Raw genomic sequence first — 20857 nt, 5'->3', positions numbered from 1 at the left:
TTTCATATATTTTCTCAAATTCTAGATTCTGTAACTTTGGTCAAAATTCAGAACATGTTCCATGAATATGAGCGCACCATTGAGAGGGAGAAACAGCGCTATAGTCTGCTGTCAGATAACATCGTCCAGCAAGTAAAAGAGAGGAAAGAACTACAAAAGGCACTGGAGGACATCCAGGAAGAGAAATCCACCCTGGAACACCAGCAGGTGGAATGGGAGACTGATCTTAACACCCAGAAGTAGGATTTCTTATTGTTTTGTCTTTTTATTTGAAAATATAAAATTCACCACTGCTGTTTATGCTCATACTGATGATTTTTTTTAAATGGTTTGTTTCCTTCTGCTTGTCTCTAAATTGTACATATATAACTAATAGAAAAATATATTCTATGTTAACCAGGGTAATAGAATGCTTTATTGTATAAAATAAATCCTTGTGTTATATGTTATGTACATTTTAGGTAGGTGAAAAAATATATTCTTGTAAAATACGCCTTCCTATGTATAACACTTTCCTATCTGAATTTTCTCTCTTGATGCAAGTACAATACTATAAAAACAATTAACTTGAAATAGACATGGAAATTAGAGCTATTCTTTTCCAAGCCTCAGTAAACAGAGGATCAGTCTGTCCAATTCCATGTTTTTCACCCATTAGCAGCTTGTTGTAATAGCACTGGGATGCTGTATGGTTGGTGAAGACTTCAAGACCCAGTTGGATGATGCGCATCTGTAGCCTACCATGTTCAATAATCATGTACAGCACTTCAAATAAGCCAAGGGCTTAATCATGAATGGTTGTTTTTTTAAATCCTAGGTTTATTCTGAAACAGGAGCAGGAGAAGCATAAGAATGCTGAAATGCTGTATGAGAAGAGCAGAGAGCAACTGCGAAAGAAAGAGGAGCAGTTCTGCAAGGAGGTGGAGGCAAAACAGCAGCTGGAGCTCACCTTGAGGAACCTGGAGATGGAGACGAGAGCCTTGATTAGTAACATGAAGCAGGTTTGAAAGCTACTCATTCATACTTGCCAACATTTGGAAACTTTTCAGTGAGGGCTGGGGGAAGGAGCAGGCATTTGGGGGGGGGACAGGACTCATGATCTTTGCTGAACTATATCTAAACAAATGACTATCCGGGATAAAAAAAAAAAAAAAAAAAACGTGTTATATATATATATATATATATATATATATATATATATATATTATATATATATATATATATATATATATATATATATATATATATATATATATATATAAACATCCGTAACCATTTTTTAATCCAACTTTTGTTTTCAATCCATTGTTAACGTTGCCCATCAGATATCTTAAAAATTTTCCGAATAATTCTAGTGTCTTACGATGTACTTTTTATGTGGCTAGCTTGAAGATGAGCGGAACGAAGTGCAACGCTTGTTGTCTCAGGAACGCAGTGCCAGGGCTTTGCAGGAAGGAATACTAAACAACCACCTTCATAGACAAAAGGAAATTGAAGAGGAAAACAAAAAGACTGTCACAAAAAGCTCAGAGGTATTGTTTATTTGAAACGAGGATCTGTTTAGAGTGGTAATGAGGGAAACCTAGACTGACTTCTCTCTTCTTTAACTGCAAAGGTATTTTCCCAGCTCTCTGAAGTGAGTGACAGAGAAAAGGATCTGCTTCAGCAGAACCACAGTCTTCAAGATGAGATATCCGTGTTGAAACTGGAGCTGGATCGGGTTCGAGCCCGTAGCCAGGAAGAGGAGGGGCGGTACCTTGAGGAGAATGAGGCTCTGAAAGAAAAAATTGAAGATTTGAAACGAGATCTAAAACTAAATGAAGAAGCCCTGGCACAGACTGTCTTGCAGTACAGTGGCCAGCTGAATGCTCTGAAGACAGAAAGCACCATGACGACCTCCAAACTGGAGCAGGAGAAGCAAAATAAAGACAAGCTAGAGACAGATGTGGAGTCTTTGCGTACACGACTGGCCTCGGCGCTCCAGGAGCTTGAGCGCAGTCAGTCTGGCAAAGTGGAGGCTGAGCGAACCTTCCAGCGAGAGCGAGATGAGTGGCTCCGCCTGCAAGAAAAGCGCACTCATGAGACCACAAGCCTGCGGGATTCCCTTAACAGCTTGTCACAACAGCTCAGCAAAGCGGAAGCGAAGGTTAACTCTCTGGAGAATGACTGTCACCGTGCCACCTTGTCCCACACAGAGAAATCGCTCCTGTTAGAAAGCATGCAGCGCGAGCGAGAGCAAGCCCAGTCCCGCATGAAGGAGCTGGAGGGCTTACTACAGGCTGAGAAGGAACAGGCGAGCAAGTCCTCAGTTCGACAGGAATCCATGCAAGAAAGGATGGCCCAGGCGCAGAGTGAAAACATACTACTGCGTCAGCAACTAGAAGAGGTGCAGAACAAGGGAATCATCAAGGAGAGGACAGTGAGCGATGTACAGGAACGCTTCAGTGACATCTTAACAAATCTGCGGGCAGACAGCGAAGGGAGGGTGCAGATTGTGGAAGAGAGGAACAAGGAACTTATGGCCAAAAACGTTGAACTCAGGGAGCAGGTCTACGGGCACCAGAATGAAAAAGCAGAGAAAGAGGTAGATGTCAAAGTTATTTTTGCATTGCATAAATCCTGGTAATAACAAGAGCATAGGTAGTGAAAAAATAGAAAATGAATAGAGATTACTTGTTCATGGGGTACTGTAGTTAGCAATAGATAAACTGCTAACTCCTGGTACCTGTGCATTAGGTCACTTAGTCTGATGGGAGTTAGTGGAGTTTGAACCGCACCAAAATAAGTAATTAGGAACCAATAAACCGCAACAAATTGTCAGAGTTATCACGGTATTTAAAATACCAGCATATCCTGAATTTAAAGTGCACAACATCCTCGGTTAACACCCCTTTAAGATTTCTTATACAATAAATGGACTTTGTTACTTTGTGTCCCTTTTGAATTTATGTGGAATAAAACTGTTTACGCACCAAAGACTGAATTCTTTGTAATTAGGTGCTAAATGGGTGTTCAGTGGAAGTTTAAAATAAGAAATATATTCTACAGCTTAGTCTGAAGTGTTCTATCCTTTTTTTTTAGTATTAATATATCTTAAATGCAGTTCATCACAGAGCACGAGTCATCCTTCGATCACAAGAATATAATACAAAGTGTACCACTTCACCACCAGGTTGGCTGTTTACTTTCAGTAATACTAACATTACATGAGCGCTTCCTCTTTGTCCTCTGTTTTTTAAGAGATTTGTGTTTTCTGCCAGTGGTAAAGAAAATTATTGGGAATTATGTATATTGAAACATTAAAAATAACTTACTTTGGACATTACATCTGGAGCTATAAACCTGTATTACATGTTGAGTAACAATGGCCATGTTTTACAACAGCTTTTTGCACCTAGAATGAGACATTATTTTTCCAGGATTCTGATGTCATCACACCGCCATCCTACTACACTTGTCTAGATTTTTTAAATGCATGTTCCAAGTGTGGAATGCGCCTGAAGTGTAAGCAAGCGAAACTCAATCAATAAAGTCTTCGCTTGCATGCTCTACGATCGTAGTATAGAATCCTCCAGTTGGAAAGAACTGAACATCTTTTACCAGACACATTTGAAATTCATATTACAATGTAGCTTTGCTGATGGTTGCATTGCTGAGTTAGGAAGGGCAACCATAAAGAAAAGCCCATATTAGCATGTAGTTAATAATATATATGTATATTAATTTTACTGTATTAGTAGTAGCGGTAGTCTATGGCACACCATTTGCAAAGCACATTAACAAATCTTTTTTTGTGTCCTATGAGGGAATATTAATGGAAACATTTAACCATAAAAAAATGGCAAGTAGAACATTCTAGTTACCTCTGCTTAAACCTAATGTTATAAAGATGTTAAAAACACCCTTTTTAATGTAATGCGTGTTTATTAATGGTATGGTTCTCATGATGCGTGACATAAGAAATGTTAGCTGAGCCCCTTTTAAATTACCATAAATCTACACCCACTAGTGCGACACTTGGAAGTTTTTTGTAAACTCATGTGATAATAAAAAAAAAAAAACAGAGTCAACTAGATATTTTCAGGAATAATAGCAGTACAATCATAGCGCACTTCCTCTATTTTTCTTGTAAACCTAGGCAGTGTCATTTCAAAATTAGTATCCCTTTATTTAATGTATGACTAAAAGGGCATAAAGGAGACAATAATTGAACTATACAGTGAGGTATGATTTTGCAAGAACTAGATCAGTAAGTGTTTAAAAACCTAAACAGAGTGCTGTATTTAAAAGGGACATACATACAGTATATAGAATGTTGTTGGTTTGTTGGTACAACTTGACCCTTAATTCAGTGACCAAGACTGAGTTCTAAAAACTGTTTTAAAACCCATTTCTGATTTCGCTTCTTTTGAAATTCACATTCTTAGTCCATTATTGTACTCGGATAGTATTAGAATTAAGTTTGTGGACCACCCTGTACAATAGACTTGGTGGAGCGTTTACTTAATTGATAATTGTTAATTGGTTGATAATTCATTATTTTACAGCTGTAAATGCACTATAGCTTGAAAAACGTCTTTCATTTGTGTTTGTCAGGCTGCTTTAAGGCAACTACAGCAGGAACTTGCTGATGCTCTAAAGAAATTGTCCATGTCTGAGGCATCACTGGAGGTCAACACTCGCTATCGCAATGATCTTGAGGCAGAAAAAGTTTGCTTTCAGAAAGATATCGACAGGCTGAAAGGAAAGGTATTGTAATTTTAAAACGGCAGTCTTAATTTTAACAGAAGACCAAACTTTTAATAAAAGTGTCATTCCAGTTATAAAACAAACAAATTCCACTGTAATGTCACAATGATTACGTATGTCATAGCAGCAGATCAGTGCAGTAATTACAAGGTATGTGAATTTCAGCTGCAGGAAATGGAAGACCAGTTCATTCAGTCAGAGCGTCGGATTCACGAATTAAAGAATGCACTGCATGACAAAGAGCGAGAGGTTGTTGCCTCCTCACAGAAGCTGCAGGAGATTCTGTCTGCATCCTCTGGAACGGAGAAGACAGTCAAGCAGCTGGATGAACATATTCAAAGGTGTGTACTGTCTAGAAATCATTAATACAAATAAATCATATAAGGAATAGTGTACACCCAACTGTAATAAGTCCTTCAAATTTAAATGGAATTTCAAGTATATCTCAACTTCTGTGGTAACTAATTACTAAGCTGACTGAAATCTGTAGGCTATTGTTTGCTTTGTAGCAAATCACTAGAATAGAGGTTCAAGCTCCCATACCTTTTGAAATAGTACTTTTGTATTTTGTAATTCAAGTCTTTTCTGAACTGTGATTTGTGACATTGTTTTAGACTTGAGATTGAAAATGCCAGATTGGAGGCTACTGCCAAACAGCAGACAAATAGAATAGAGGTTCTGCAAAAAGAAGTGCAGGAGTCTGCTTCGGTAAGTTCCCACTTGCATGTTCTTTTACAAATCGGAAATATTTGTTATATAGGCTGTTTCATTCCATAAAAATAATAATCATTGTTTTATTCACTGCATTTATCAATTCATAATTTTATCAACTGGAGTGCCTTATTTATTCATTGTACGTTTATTTATCCATTTTACTGAATGTTTTTATTTGGGAAGTTGCAGGAAAACAGCATTTCAAGTCCTGTAATTCATTTAAATGCTCAAAAGAAATAATTTATCCTAAAAATAATTGCGTTCTTACAATAGTAAAAATACTGTTCAGTTTTTAAACAGTTTATCTGTGGATCTGGGTTGGAGTAGACAGACAGGGTTCCTAAATAAGAAGCCTTCTGTTTCTTCTGTTTAATCGGTAGCAGTACACTGTAGGCTTTGGTAGAGTTGTAGTGTTAGATTTATCAAAATGATGTGATCTCTGTGTATAGATTACTATTAAAAAATAATGACAACTTATCTACCTGGAGTTACACTACAAAGTAATTCAATCTTTTTTCAGACATCAGATCAACCAGCTCAGATGGGGGTTGGTATTTCAGATGTGATTTTGATGCTAACAATTGCAAATAATATTTTTAATATTCTTTTTCTAGTGGTGCTGCGTTTTTTAGTTTTTCCTTCTTCATTGGGTAACTTTTTTTTTTCAACCTGACATTCTGTTCTCATAGTTAATCAATGAGTTGGACATGTTACTCGTTTTGTTGTAAGACACCAAAAAACATTATATGTAGCTGATTTATTACTGCATATATGTTATACTTTTGAGAACAAAATGAATATTATTAAACCTGCATGAAGCATGTTTTATCTTTTCAGTTATTTACTGGACTTCTCTTTTTGTAGAGTTTAGCCATTTTAAATGTAGTTGTATTATTGTTTACTTAGATGAGTGGGTTAAATTCAGAGTTAAGTACAGGTGACAGAACTTCCTAACTGCTGCTTTTATTATTTCTGTAGGTGCGGAATCGTTTAGAGGATTTGGTTACAAATTTACAAGGAACCAAGATCAATTTAGAAGAGCAGCTTAATCAAGAGGTTGGTCTAATCTTTTTTTGTTGTTGTTGTTTAAAAATAAACAAAATGATTTTTTCATTGTACTTACACATTTATAAAAAGAGGAAAAGTCCAAAAAATGAGACACTCATTAAAAAAAAAAAAAAAAAAAAAAAAAAAAAAAAAAAAAAAAAAAAGGTTACAAAATAGTTCTGTTGTTACCTTGGCACACTCTGTCTATGTGTCCGTCCCCCGTCCCCCCCCCAGTTAAGTCCCATTACATGTGTTGTGAATGCATTTCATACACATTTTTGCTTTTGTAACGTTTCTTTTATTTAACCTGGGTGTAGGTTCAAAACATAACAGAATTTTTTTTTAAATGTGATTTGTCTTGAAGGTTCTAAAACAAAGTATGCTGTCGCATAATGCACAAGACTCGCATCTCCTCTGGGAAGAAGAACTGAAGTCAAGATCCAAACTAGGGCTTAGACTGGCTCAGCTAGAAAGAGAAAAAGTTGTAATGACAAGCCAGGTAAAGTCAAAAAGTACTTTTTGAACTGTTTTTTTCTTAAGCCACAGCTGTAATTTTTGTCTTGCATTGTGAATTACCCTGTATTACACACCAATGTGTGGTTATTCTGGGAAGTGATGAATGCTGTAAACTGTTATTAAAAAGTTGATCAAATCAACTCTTACAGTAGATGTTCTTTACAATTTAGGTGTCAGAGATGAAACTGAGAGAAGTGCAATAGGTTGCCTCAAAAGCAAGGGAATACATTCAAAATGTTCTGTAACATACACATGAATGAGTGTGGCAAGGCTTACTGCATACACAGTAGATTAGCTTAGCCCAGTCAATCTTTTCATGCACATTGACCACACTACAGACTATGCATTTTGCATTCTACTGTATAACGGGAATACAAAACTAAAAGCACAGGTTTTCATTTAAAAACACGGATATCGATGATTTTATAGTGGACTTGTCCTGTTTTATAGTTACGACTTTTCTTGCAGATGGAAACAGAAAAGAAAAAGGGTAAAAAGATAGCAGAGCTAAAGCGATCTACAGAGGCAAGGCTTGACCAGGAGATGAAGAGAAACAGTGAACTTCAAAAGGAAATGAACAGGTGTCTCATGCGTATTGTGTTGTATGAACTGAAGTTCATTTTTAATATTAATGTGTGGAATATAACTGTAGGCAGATATCTTTTCAATGCACACAAAGCCTGTTCTGTGATACAGTTAACTTAACTTTTCTTCTGTATTTTGAAGGATGAGAACACTTGTTAAAACCGCCAAGAAAAAGCTGAAGCAGCAGGAGACTGGGGAGTTTGCATCCCAGCTCAGCAGCATTCAGGGGGATCTGGATAACAGACACCTGGAGACAGGGACCACTGTTGCTAGATTAAAGTCCAAGGTAAGAATTTGTTGTTGTATTGTTGCTTAGTATATGAGTGGAAACTCTCTCATTCACTTTGATTGATTGGTATTTCAAATTCTGTCAACTTTTTAGATAACAGGATCCACATTGAAAGCAAACCTGTTGTTGAGTGGCAGATGCATCAGAAGTCAGACAAGACCAGAAACAGTACACAACTGACCTTTTAAATAAAATAAATAAATAAGTAAACCAGAGCACTTGTCTTATAATAGCTAACACTGGAGGATATTGTACATCAAGGGTACTTGGAGGCAATACTCTCCCTGGATTTTACCCACTTAGAATCTTCTCACTCTATTCACCCTGTAGTTATGGCTAAAGTAAATGAAAACTGCCTTTTAATTTACACTTCATTTTATAGAAAATCGATGATCACTAGGTATTAAAATGGGGTATTTTAAAAGAATGCTGTTGATTTTGCTTCCAAACCTTTTTTTGTAGGCCAAATAGATTATTTTTTCCTTCAAAATCTCTGTTGTGACTTTACAGATTGATGAACTCTCCCAGCAATTAGAAAAAGAGTCCTTGCAATCGTCAAGGCTAGAATCCACCAACAGTGATTTGAGGGAACAACTGTCTTCAATGAAAGCACTGCGCAAAAGCCATGAGAAGCTGGAGAGGAGCAAGAGGAAACTTGAAGAGGAAGTGTCAAGTGTTCGTCGCCATATAGAAACAAATATGATGGACCACAGCCAGATAGAGCAATGCAGACGAGAGGCCGAGGAAAGAGCTAGACAGGAGATAAGGCAAAAACTTGAAGAAGTCAATTTGTTTTTGCAGGTAAATGTTTTTTAACCTGAATGCATCATTCAACATAGAAAAATTGAAAAAAACTAGAACTTCTGTGGAGAAAAACTGGGAATATTCATTTGACAAAGTTGAAATGATACACCTGAAAATGCTTTTCCTGAAATCCCGTCAGTAAGGATACATTAGGCAGGGGTGTGTCCTCCTATATACAGTGGACCGCTCAGGACAAAAAATAATAATAATAATGATTGTTATGATCACAAGATAAATTGAGAGATTCTGAGCTCTTAGGATCTTGAAAAGATGTATCGTTTTCTCCAAGTGAGTTGAGTCACAGAACACGTTTTCTCATATTTACCCCCATTCTACATCTTACCCTGTTCATATTTAACTTTTTGGTTCATTTAATTAACATATAGAAAACAATTTTTATGTTAAGGCTTTATGGTTATTTAGACCCTGAATCACAAATGAAATGTTAAGTAATACAAGAAAATGAGTGTAACCATTTATCTTCCATGCAAGTAAATGTGCATACAGGATACATTATATCCATATGGTCAGTTACTGCTTTTTCTTGTTACAGATGTCGAGTTTAAGGTGCCAGTTAGTTTAGAAGAGCATGTTATTGTTTATTTTTTGTGTCAATTAAGTAAAATGTGCCATTATTTAAAAAACAGGGGTAATGAAATCATTCTGTACCAATGTTTTGTTGTAATTGTTTATCTCTGTTTTTTAAGACCCAGGCAGCCTCTCAAGAAGCCTTAGAACAAATAAAAGCCACCAATGAAGCAACTTTAAGAAACCAGCTGGAACAAAGAATACGAGACCTTGAGGGAGAGCTGAGCAGAGCATGGAGTACACAGCAGAACAGCATGAGCCAGCGGGACTCGACACAGACCGAGCTGGAGAGATACAAGGAGCTTTATTCACAAGAACTAAAATTACGCAAGTCCTTGGCAGCCAAACTGGACAGGTAAGACTGCATGTCAAATGTGTTCATGTGCCTTAAAATGAATTATACTGAAATTGCTGTGCAATCACTCCCTGAAATTATATGGGCATTAATAATATTGCAAGGTTAATGTAAACGTTACTGATTAGCAGGAATCCTAGTTTTAAATAAAAAAAAATAAAAAATAAAAAATCTCAGATAAAAAAAAAATTCAAATCTGCGTTATTCCGCAATTAAAATAAAAGGTTAAAATTGAGTCCTCCCCATCACATTATAAGATACACAAACAGTACTACTGAATAACAGTTAACACTGGAAGTATTTATTGGTACACTTTTAAAATTCTAAGGAAGTTACAAGCTCACCAGTGCCATCAATCAATAATATAAACAAATTTGCCATATTACTTTAAACATTACAAATATTGCTGTGTAGTAGTAATAATAAAAATCAAAAAATGGTATAGTATATATAATAGTGTTTTCAACATCTGTACAGCTTGTTCAGCAGTAACAATGCACTGGATTCTGAAGTAAACAGCAGCTACGTTTCAACATGAAGGTGACAGTGCGTCTCGTTCAACCTTGACCTCTGTACACCAGAAGCAGCTTTATTGAACAAGCATATTTACTTACATTTAAAGCAAAATTGCTTGTGATGATTATAAATGATAACTGTATTGGTTATCAGAAAAACTAAAAAGCTTATCGTGTTTTTGCCCCACCCTAAGTGTAAAACAAAAATTTAAATTGACAGCATAGAAGATCTGTGTTTTCTACAGCAAAGGGGTGCCTAGGATTCCTGCTAATTACTGGTATGTTAATTGGAATACCCAAAAAGATACTGTATTCTAACTGTACATTACTAAGTAATTGCAAAAAAAAAATAATAATAATCAATTGTGGCTTCAAGCACATCCTAAAATAAAAGGTCTTCTTGTGTTTCAGATCGAATGAGAGGCTGGCTGAAGCCAACACTAAGCTGCTGAATGAGCATCAGCGCAACAAGTCGTTCATAGCTAGCAGCATTGGGAGCCTGACTGCAAGTCCTGTCCTTGATGTGAATCAGCTTCAGGGCAGCATCGGAAACTTTGGTGGCACTCTGGGCCCTCTTCATAGAAATCTAGGGCTTGGAGGAAGTTTCCTTAACCCAGTGGGAGAAGGCTCGTCTCCAAACAGCAGAGTGGATGCTTACATTGCAAAGGTTAGTAATAATAATAATAATAATAATAATAATAAATAATAATAAAAAAATAAAAGCTTAGTTGAACTACTGGTATGGGGGGGGGGGGGGGGGGGGGGGGGGGGGAGAAGGCAGCGCACTTCGTTTTTTTTTTTTTTTTTTTACACCTCACAAATAAATTAAGTCACAGCAATATTAAGATATATATATACATTATTGTTTTAACAATTTTTTAATGGCAGCGAACAGGGCAGATAAAAACCAAACTCTATGTTGGAAGATGCAGATAAATCAACAGCATTGTTGTTGTTGTTATATAACTTTGTATTTGTTTTTAAAAACACCAGAAACTCGTTTTTCAGTAGACTAGCACCACATTAAAAGGCACATTACGGTTTATTAATCTTGCCTCGTATGATTCAACTTACTCACTACCTTTCCAACTAGTGATTTTAAAAAAGATTTTTAAAAAAATTCTCTAGGTAGATTTCTGAGTTTTCTGAAAGTTTTATTTATGTGTTGTATTCTAAGATTTGAAAAGAAATTATACTGATCATTTTTGCAATTATTGTGCAATATATTTCATTTCTAAACTGTCATTTTCAAATATATAAAAAAAATACTATATAGCATTTTAAATACTGGTCTTCAGTGTTTGTGATGTCCAACAAGAGATCAGGTTGTCTGCTTGAAATGGGCACTTCTTGAACTGTCAAACCTGTTTTTCACTTGTTTGAAAAAAAAAAAAAAACTGTCAAGACTATTTCCTCTTCCCTCTGTTTTTCCATTTTCCTTTAGTGTGGGACTCTAGTAGCAAAACTTTGTACATAACTACTTTTGTTTCTCACTCTTCAGCTCCTAGCTCAAAAGTCTGTTTCTCACCTATCTTCTCTTCAGCCCGACACATGACAAGGTGTGTAGCTGTGTGCACTACTAACCTTAACCTTCACCGCTTCTCTAATGTAGCCAGATTTTCAGGGAAAAAAACAACAACATTGAAGACCATTTAGAATAACTTATGTAATGCAAAAGACTGAAAAAAATTAATAAGTACATTATTCATTTGCAGTACAACCAATTTGAATAAAAAACCAAAAAAAACACTCAGCTTATTCTGCTCCAATACCTGTCTGGTCAGTCACATCCCCTTTTTCCCTCAACTCCCCTGTACTGTTTTTATTTCTTTATTTTATTTCAAATTCTGCTTTTCAGATGCAAAATGAATTGGAGAAAAACATAACAAAAGAACTAGACCATGGTATGTTATTTAAATAACCTTTTTTTGTAAACACAAATTGTTAACATAACATTGTCAGAAGAAATCTTTTATTCACTTGATCCCATTTTTTTGGCATCTATTTACAGCCACAGCCGAGCTGGACGGTGGATCTACGAGAATGCCTCCTGTTGGATCAGCTGCCAGCTCTCTAAAAGGCCTAACCCTTGACCAGGATCCTGTCGCCAGAGCGACTCAGCAATACTTAGAAGTCTTAAAGAAAAACTACATGATTTAAACAGAAGATTACACATGTTCCATGTTTACATTAAATGTTAAACATTGAATGTAAAAACTAGAAAACAAAATCATTCAATTTTCCATTATTTATTTATTGCTAGAATATTAAATGATGCACATTGCACTTGTATGCTCAGGAGGGACACAATGTTGTTTTTAAGTATCTTCATATTTAGAGCCGTATTTTCATTAAATCAGCATTATTTATGTTTAAACCTGTAATCCAACTGTTCCAGGCTACTTTTTATGTAGTAAATAACACATTGTTCAATATCTGGTATTGTTTTTTTATGTATACCCTATTTTATTGTTATGCTATTTATATCATTTGTACAGTACATTCTGCCTATATTGTCAGTTGCAGTCTGTTTGAGGTAGTTGTTTTGTATTTTACAGTTTCTTCCATTTTCCAAGCAGTATTAGATGCATACTTGCCAAGGTATTTGCAGACTCACTACATTGTGTACATGCCATTAAATGGTGCAATGATCATTTGTTTTTATGTGAGTTTTATTTGAAAAGTTTTAAGATGACATTTGGTGTAATGATATGTGGTATTAGGTGTGACTGCGATAAGTTATCAATTTATTAATAACAGGAAATTGCAAGCAAGACTTTTCTTTTTCATTGCTTAAAACAGTAACTGTTGCAGTAATTTAACCATATTTTACAAGAAGATGGACATATTAATTTCCTTGGGATGTATGTAATATAAGTCACTTCCATGAAATGTAGTGTGGCTTTTGACAACCTTCGTTCAAATCAGCTCCTATAGACTGCAATGTTTATCTGAACAGTTTTTTTTGTATTTATTTTTTTAATATCTTTAAATCGGTGATAAACAAGATACGTATTACTGTAAAAAAACAAAAAAAAAAAAAAAAAAACAGGTAATTTAATTATAAATGTTGGTGAAATAAATAGCCAAGTAGCCCAAATAATCATATATTGCAGTGTTACAACTGACACAGAACATCAACAATGCAGATTGCATGGCTAAGTGATTTTTATTTATATTTAATGAAGTTTTAGCTAATTTAAGAGCTGTTAATCATTACTCCTTAATAGATTGTTTGAATTTTTTTTAACCAGATAACGGTTGATAATTGTATAGTGGATAAGATTTCAACCTTCAGACCACGCTGGCATAAAATGAATAACAACAAACTCAATCCCCATTAAATGTGTCTGTATGTAAAAAAAAAAAAATAATAACCTCACTATACAGTCCCAAAAAAGTAGCGAGTCCTTTTAAAATGGATTCTCAAACCACAAGATCAACAGAACAAAATACATGTGAAAAGTCCTTAATTCTGACCCAATGTCAATGTACAACTGAATTCAGCGGTTCAGCACGGATGTTTCCTAAATCCAGAGCAGAATCTGTTTCTTCATCAATTTCTCCAATTACTGCCCTGCAATATTAAACATATAGGCACAGTATTAATGCAGCATGAATAATCGTCAGGTACATAAGGCTGTTGCATTACATTTGTACTGTACCTATCCCAGTAAAAAGCACGACATTTTTGTTAATAAAAAAATGGTACTAACTCAAAAAAAAAAAAAAAAAAAAAAAGTTGTACGGCACTTTCACCCCATACTTACACGTTATCTCCTCTAACAATATACAATCCCAACACCACTTGTTCAACTCCTTGAGTAGAACTGAATACTCGTTCGTGACTCTCATCCAGGATTAGATTAATAGTCTGATCAAATCCTTTTAATGTCCCCTGTTGAGAAATGAAAAAAAAAAGTTATATAGCAAGTCTTTTATTGCTCCATATTTCTTTATTTTGATGTGGACACTAGAAAAGCAATGCAACCACAAACTGCATATTCTCACACTGTAACACAACTGTCTGTAGCATGAAAATTGGCCCCTCACACACAACTGGAATAGCTCAGCACAGTGAATCACACAAAAAAAGACGGGCGTTTCACGTAACGTTAATACATGTATTTATGTATTAAGTAAATACACAGATGTGCAGTTACAAATTAACATAATTTATTGTCAGCTTTTTTAATTGGACGAAAGCAACACATACAGAAATATTTAGTGCCAATTAATAAACACTATGTCATACATAGGGCTTCTGTTTTTTGGGTTTTTGATTGTATTTTTCAGTGCTTATTTTTTTAGCTATTTTCGAGTTTTATGTAAATTGTTTTTTTTTTTTTTGTTCGGGGCTTTCGTTTTTGATATACTGTATGAAATTAGTGTTTTCTGGTTACTTTCCAAAATGCTTGAGCGTTTTTTTCTGTCAAAATGTGTATAGCAGTAACTCGACAGTACTTGCACACTTAACTCGTACCTTCTTTCCTTTGCCGTCTTCCACAATGAAATCCCTATGGTCACAGGCACATTCTTCTGGGGGTTGGCATTTTTTTTACATTTTGCCACAATTGTGTTTTAAATCCTCTGTACCTTAACTGTAATACAGCTTTAAATCCCGCTAACAAGCCTCCATTCCTGATTCTAATTTCGTTTTAAATCTCACAAGAAGAGTCTCCAATAGAAATGTGCTGTCACTCAGTACTTGGGGCGGGTTTAAAGTATTCAGAACGAATCAATGATAGATGCAAGTCGGGAAGGTGGTACATTGCCCAGCAGCACTGGGAAATGTATTTATTTTTATTTTTGTAGTAGGTTTTATTTTTCAATGGGAAAAGGGTAAAGTCAGCGTGAATTGATTAACCATTTCCACAGTTATTTCGTGTTTATTGGCTATCCACCAATTTTATTATTTTTTTGTATCTGGGTGTTTTACCAGGTTTTATCGGTTAAAACCAAAAATCAGAAGCCCTAGTCATATATTATCGAAACTACCTGGGAGAAATTATGCTGACATTATTTGTATACCAAGTTTGAAATATTTACATTTTTACTAAAACAACGAAGCACCGGTGATTACCAATATGTAAAATGACAATTGTCATCAATGCTTTGGCAATAGAAGGATCACGCTAATAAAACACTTTGAATTAGATTACCAGTACACATGTAAAATAAATTAAAAAAAAAAAAATAGAATGCATTAACATACTTACCACAATCATTCTCCCATCAGATGTAACAATAGCAACAGTGCCTGGTGTCCAACAGTTAAGAAATGTTAAGCTTTTTTTTCAAATGCAAATGTGCTTGACAACAAAATGACAACTAGTAGCATGTATGGTGTTCATATTAGGACATATTCATACATCAGGCAGAAAGGAGTCATTATGTGCTCCCTCCTACCTCACCTGAATTTCCCTCCTCTGAATCTCCCTCCTCCCTCCATCATGCTCCATGCTCCCTCCCACATAATTTTTGCTGGTCTGAAGAGATCAGCCGATAAAGAACCATTTCCAACTTTTACGCATTTTTTTCATTGGTTAGATTAAATGCCAGTCATGTTGCCGGGGAGACCAGTTAGATAACTGAATGGGTCGTAGCTAACTATACACATTCACCTGAGAGCATTTAAGAACTGAAAAAAAGTAATAATAATAATAATAATAATAATAATAAATCTCGTGAGGTAAAATACACACTTGTTTAAAAAATGTTTTTTTTTTTTTTTTTTTTTTACTTAAACACAATTTTATTTATTTATTTATTGTGTTTAACTTAAAAAAAAAAAACAGTCCTTACCACTTCATCTCTCAGGAGGGAGTTTTAGAGGAGGAAGGAGGAGAGGGAGATTCAGGAGGGGGGGAGTTTTAGAGGAGGGAGATTCAGAGGAGGGAGGAGGGAGTTTTGGAGGAGGGAGATTCAGGAGGGGGGGAGTTTTGGATGAGGGATATTCAGGAGGAGGAAGTTTTGGAGGAGGGAGATTCAGAGGAGGGAGGAGGGAGTTTTGGATGAGGGAGATTCAGAGGAGGGGGGAGGAAGTTTTGGAGGAGGGAGATTCAGAAGAGGGAGGAGGAAGTTTTGGAGGAGGGAGATTCAGAGGAAGGAGATTCAGAGGACGAAGGAGGGAGTTTTGGATGAGGGAGATTCAGAGGAAGGAGATTCAGAGGACGAAGGAGGGAGTTTTGGATGAGGGAGATTCAGAGGACGAAGGAGGGAGTTTTGGATGAGGGAGATTCAGAGGAGGGGGGAGGAAGTTTTGGAGGAGGGAGATTCAGAGGAGGGAGGAGGAAGTTTTGGAGGAGGGAGATACCGAGGAGGGAGATTCAGAGGAGGGAGGAGGAAGTTTTGGAGGAGGGAGATTCAGAAGAGGGAGGAGGGAGTTTTGGAGGAGGGAGATTCAGAGGACAGAGGAGGGAGTTTTGGAGGAGGGAGATTCAGAGGAGGGGGGAGGAAGTTTTGGATGAGGGAGACTCCGAGGAGGGAGGAGGGAGTTTTGGAGGAGGGAGATTCAGAGGAGGGAGGAGGAAGTTTTGGAGGAGGGAGATTCAGAGGAGGGAGGAGGGAGTTTTGGAGGAGGGAGATTCAGAGGAGGGAGGAGGGAGTTTTGGAGGAGGGAGATTCAGAGGAGGGAGGAGGAAGTTTTGGATGAGGGAGATTCAGAGGAGGGAGGAGGAAGTTTTGGAGGAGGGAGATTCAGAGGAGGGAGGAGGAAGTTTTGGAGGAGGGAGATTCAGAGGAGGGAGGAGGAAGTTTTGGATGAGGGAGATTCAGAGGAGGGAGGAGGGAGTTTTGGAGGAGGGAGATTCAGAGGAGGGAGGAGGGAGTTTTGGAGGAGGGAGATTCAGAGGAGGGAGGAGGGAGTTTTGGAGGAGGGAGATTCAGAGGAGGGAGGAGGGAGTTTTGGATGAGGGAGATTCAGAGGAGGGAGGAGGAAGTTTTGGAGGAGGGAGATTCAGAGGAGGGAGGAGGGAGTTTTGGAGGAGGGAGATTCAGAGGAGGGAGGAGGGAGTTTTGGAGGAGGGAGATTCAGAGGAGGGAGGAGGGAGTTTTGGAGGAGGGAGATTCAGAGGAGGGAGGAGGAAGTTTTGGATGAGGGAGATTCAGAGGAGGGAGGAGGGAGTTTTGGAGGAGGGAGATTCAGAGGAGGGAGGAGGAAGTTTTGGATGAGGGAGATTCAGAGGAGGGAGGAGGGAGTTTTGGAGGAGGGAGATTCAGAGGAGGGAGGAGGGAGTTTTGGAGGAGGGAGATTCAGAGGAGGGAGGAGGGAGTTTTGGAGGAGGGAGATTCAGAGGAGGGAGGAGGGAGTTTTGGATGAGGGAGATTCAGAGGAGGGAGGAGGGAGTTTTGGAGGAGGGAGATTCAGAGGAGGGAGGAGGGAGTTTTGGAGGAGGGAGATTCAGAGGAGGGAGGAGGGAGTTTTGGAGGAGGGAGATTCAGAGGAGGGAGGAGGAAGTTTTGGATGAGGGAGATTCAGAGGAGGGAGGAGGAAGTTTTGGAGGAGGGAGATTCAGAGGAGGGAGGAGGGAGTTTTGGAGGAGGGAGATTCAGAGGAGGGAGGAGGAAGTTTTGGATGAGGGAGACTCCGAGGAGGGAGGAGGGAGTTTTGGAGGAGGGAGATTCAGAAGAGGGAGGACGGAGTTTTGGATGAGGGAGATTCAGAGGAGGGAGGAGGGAGTTTTGGAGGAGGGAGATTCAGAGGAGGGAGGAGGGAGTTTTGGAGGAGGGAGATTCAGAGGAGGGAGGAGGGAGTTTTGGAGGAGGGAGATTCAGAGGAGGGGGGAGGAAGTTTTGGATGAGGGAGATTCCGAGGAGGGAGGAGGGAGTTTTGGAGGAGGGAGACTCAGAGGAGGGAGGAGGAAGTTTTGGAGGAGGGAGATTCAGAGGACAGAGGAGGGAGTTTTGGAGGAGGGAGATTCAGAGGAGGGGGGAGGAAGTTTTGGATGAGGGAGACTCCGAGGAGGGAGGAGGGAGTTTTGGAGGAGGGAGATTCAGAGGAAGGAGAAGGAAGTTTTGGAGGAGGGAGATTCAGAGGAGGGAGAAGGGAGTTTTGGAGGAGGGAGATTCAGTGGAGGGAGGAGGATGTTATGGATGAAGGAGATTCAGAGGAGGGAGGAGGAAGTTTTGGATGAGGGAGATTCAGAGGAGGGGGGGAGGAAGTTTTGGATGAGGGAGATTTAGAAGAGGGAGGAGGGAGTTTTAGAGGACGGAGATTCAGAGGAGGGCGTGTCAGGAGGGAGGAGATTCAGAGGTGGAAGTTTCAGAGGAGGGAGATTCACAGGAGGGAGTTTCAGAGGGAGATTCAGAGGAGGGAGGAGGGAGATTCACAGGAGGGAGTTTCAGAGGGAGATTCAGAGGAGGGAGGAGGGAGATTCACAGGAGGGAGTTTCAGAGGGAGATTCAGAGGAAGGAGGAGGGAGATTCACAGGAGGGAGTTTCAGACGAGGGGGTTTCATAGGAGGGAGGAGGGAGATTCTGAGGGTTTCAGAGGAGGGAGAAGGGAGTTACAGAGGAGGGAGCACATAATGACTCCTTTTGCCTGATGTACGAAGATCGTGCATAATGAATGTCCTGCCTCTGTCATGGGTTGGTTTTTATTGTGTAGCAACAGGCGAAATACATGCAATACTAATCACTATAACCATGGAAAAGCAACCTCAAGCAGGAAACAAACTCTATACCTCGCATATGGCTAGATGATGCAGGCATCTGGCAATTCTGCGTAAGTATGGAAAGTTCTGCTATTGAACTCTGCAGTTTTCAACTTGACGTATAATTGAATACTAATCAGCACAATCTGAATTTTTTATGAATATAAATGTTCTAGTAAACATAAATCATAATCCCAATACTCATACTTGGAAGGTTTTTGTTTTATTGCCCTATAGCCTACCATTTCATAAAACATCGTCTCAAGTGCTTTGAAACTGGAAGAATGCAATGAAAATGTTAAAGTCGTACACTTAACTCACGCACTCAAAAAGAGAAAATGATGCCAATGTTTTTTTCGTTAAGCTTTAATAGTTCATTTAACGACAAATAAAGTGAAATGCTTAAGTTATTTATGAAATATTGGTTAAAACGTTACTGCGTACTACCTCTTAGTTCAGATAGGTTTACTTCTGGCGTAGTAGCCACTAGAGGGTGCAACAGAAACGGTGTTGAAATAATAGTATACGTTTGACAGCGAGTTAGGGGTTGGGGTAGACGGTCACAGCTTTCATTTTAGGGTTAGGTGTAAGTCGCATATGATGTGGCGTGGACTGAAGTTGCAGCTGGATTTTGTTTTACTATGTTGTTGTAATTTTTTTTTTCTTTAAATTAATATAATAAAGGTCAAGGATGAGAACTTTGGTAGGATTGTGTGTTTTGAGTGTGTGTTAAATTAATTTCCACCCTCTAGTGGCCACTACATCCGACGCTCGCGGCCCTGAACTGACAGGTAATACTAATACGCAGTAATGTTTTCACCTATATTGCACAAATATTCGTAATTTCTGTATTTTCCTCACTTTATTGTTCTTAAAATGACCTATTAATGCTTAACGAGCAAACATGTGGCAGAATTTATGTTAAGTGTACCGTACCCCATTTAAGTACAGTAATCGAAGAAGACACACCACGTGTGCAATGTATTTCTTTTTTTGCGTGTGCTTCGCCCTTTGTGCATAAAATCCTAGTCTTTCTTGTAGTGATACTGAAAACGCCTGACCTTGGTTCAAATACCTGTTGGCGTTAACATAAATACTTTTTTTGTTTTATTAAACGGATTCTACCCTGGATGCCTATGGATACATATAATAATGCGTACAATATGCAATTATATCATATATATATATATATATATATATATATATATATATATATATATATATATATATATATATATATATATATATAATCTTGCACAGTCTCTTGTATTCGCATAAAATGTACACTTATCCAAAAACAATCTCCTTCGGACAGTGAATAAATAAATCTCACAATGCGCTTCAGCGGCACAGTTCTGACACGGCCGTCACTCGACCAACCATCACTGTCTTTCATTCATTCAAACACTAAAACACTGCAAAAGGATACGGTTGATATAGCTCTCCAGTGCGGTAGACATGGTGCTGTCTTCAACTGATATTTACCTGATGGGTTTTTTTAATTTGAAAAAATAAATTAAAGCAGTACTTCCAACGAAACACACACACAGTACTCGGTCATGAAGGCCGACGGGAATAACAGACTCAACTAGAAGAGCACGGATGTGTGCAGGTTACGTACGTTAGACCAAACAAGCAGAAACCGCTCGCTTTGTGTATCGTTATGCGATAATCTACTCTTCAGAATGTACGTTGTTTTCTAGCGCATTGCTGGCATGCACACACATACATACATACTCATGACAATGTCCGTATGTGCATACATGTATACATCAGACATATACACACACTGGTATGTATGATGCATACGTAAACGCATATATGCATATATATATAATATATATATATATATATATATATATATATATATATATATAAGTATTATATAACCCCCCCCCATATATATCTCGCACTATGATTATCACGTAATTTCGGTGGATTTTAACTAATTAACCTTGCAAAAATGTGTTTAGGATAAAAAGTGGAGCTGGGTTCATAACCTTCTGTTCCAGAGAGTAAACTCAGCGAGTCTCTTTTACTG

The 20857-nt window shown here is 37.8% G+C and overlaps 2 protein-coding genes across 7 annotated transcripts in view; one reads left to right on the top strand and one right to left on the bottom strand.

Annotated features, from left to right (window-relative positions):
• The window catches only part of LOC121318173 (ankyrin repeat domain-containing protein 26-like), a 38381-nt gene extending 26043 nt beyond the window's left edge, over positions 1–12338 (top strand). For 5 of the 6 annotated variants that reach the window (XM_041254576.1, XM_041254577.1, XM_041254575.1 and 2 more), the window contains 16 exons: positions 26–239; positions 818–1001; positions 1386–1532; positions 1616–2584; positions 4597–4749; positions 4915–5090; positions 5364–5457; positions 6442–6519; positions 6875–7009; positions 7495–7607; positions 7753–7897; positions 8411–8701; positions 9412–9647; positions 10574–10829; positions 12021–12066; positions 12174–12338. In XM_041254576.1, coding sequence (XP_041110510.1) covers positions 26–239; positions 818–1001; positions 1386–1532; positions 1616–2584; positions 4597–4749; positions 4915–5090; positions 5364–5457; positions 6442–6519; positions 6875–7009; positions 7495–7607; positions 7753–7897; positions 8411–8701; positions 9412–9647; positions 10574–10829; positions 12021–12066; positions 12174–12322 — 3386 coding nt within the window. In that variant the 3' untranslated portion in view covers positions 12323–12338. Of the gene's footprint in view, positions 1–25; positions 240–817; positions 1002–1385; positions 1533–1615; positions 2585–4596; positions 4750–4914; positions 5091–5363; positions 5458–6441; positions 6520–6874; positions 7010–7494; positions 7608–7752; positions 7898–8410; positions 8702–9411; positions 9648–10573; positions 10830–11663; positions 11722–12020; positions 12067–12173 lie in introns of all 6 variants that reach the window. The other variant, XR_005950582.1, reaches the window with a different exon arrangement.
• A 57-nt stretch (positions 12339–12395) lies between these two features.
• On the bottom strand, positions 12396–20399 carry LOC121318175 (U6 snRNA-associated Sm-like protein LSm8). Its single transcript, XM_041254579.1, has 4 exons — positions 20246–20399; positions 15382–15422; positions 13933–14060; positions 12396–13739 (listed from the first exon to the last, which is right to left on the bottom strand). Exons 1-4 carry the CDS (start codon positions 20274–20276, stop codon positions 13649–13651), a joined length of 291 nt encoding a protein of 96 aa, XP_041110513.1. The 5' UTR covers positions 20277–20399; the 3' UTR covers positions 12396–13648.
• Positions 20400–20857: the final 458 nt, after the last annotated feature.

This window comes from Polyodon spathula, chromosome 7 (genome assembly GCF_017654505.1).
Source record: "Polyodon spathula isolate WHYD16114869_AA chromosome 7, ASM1765450v1, whole genome shotgun sequence".
Taxonomy (NCBI): Eukaryota; Metazoa; Chordata; class Actinopteri; order Acipenseriformes; family Polyodontidae; genus Polyodon; species Polyodon spathula.
This window is presented reverse-complemented; position numbering and strand designations above follow the sequence as displayed.

What these genes read in the sequence shown, in the direction of transcription:
- LOC121318175 (XM_041254579.1), bottom strand. Translation starts at nt 20,276, where the DNA reads ATGTCTACCGCACTGGAGAGCTATATCAACC. An exon ending in ACTGGAGAGCTATATCAACC is followed by an intron (nt 15,423 to 20,245) that starts GTATCCTTTTGC and finishes GTTGGACACCAG; the next exon opens with GCACTGTTGCTATTGTTACA. An exon ending in ATTGTTAGAGGAGATAACGT is followed by an intron (nt 13,740 to 13,932) that starts GTAAGTATGGGG and finishes TTAATATTGCAG; the next exon opens with GGCAGTAATTGGAGAAATTG.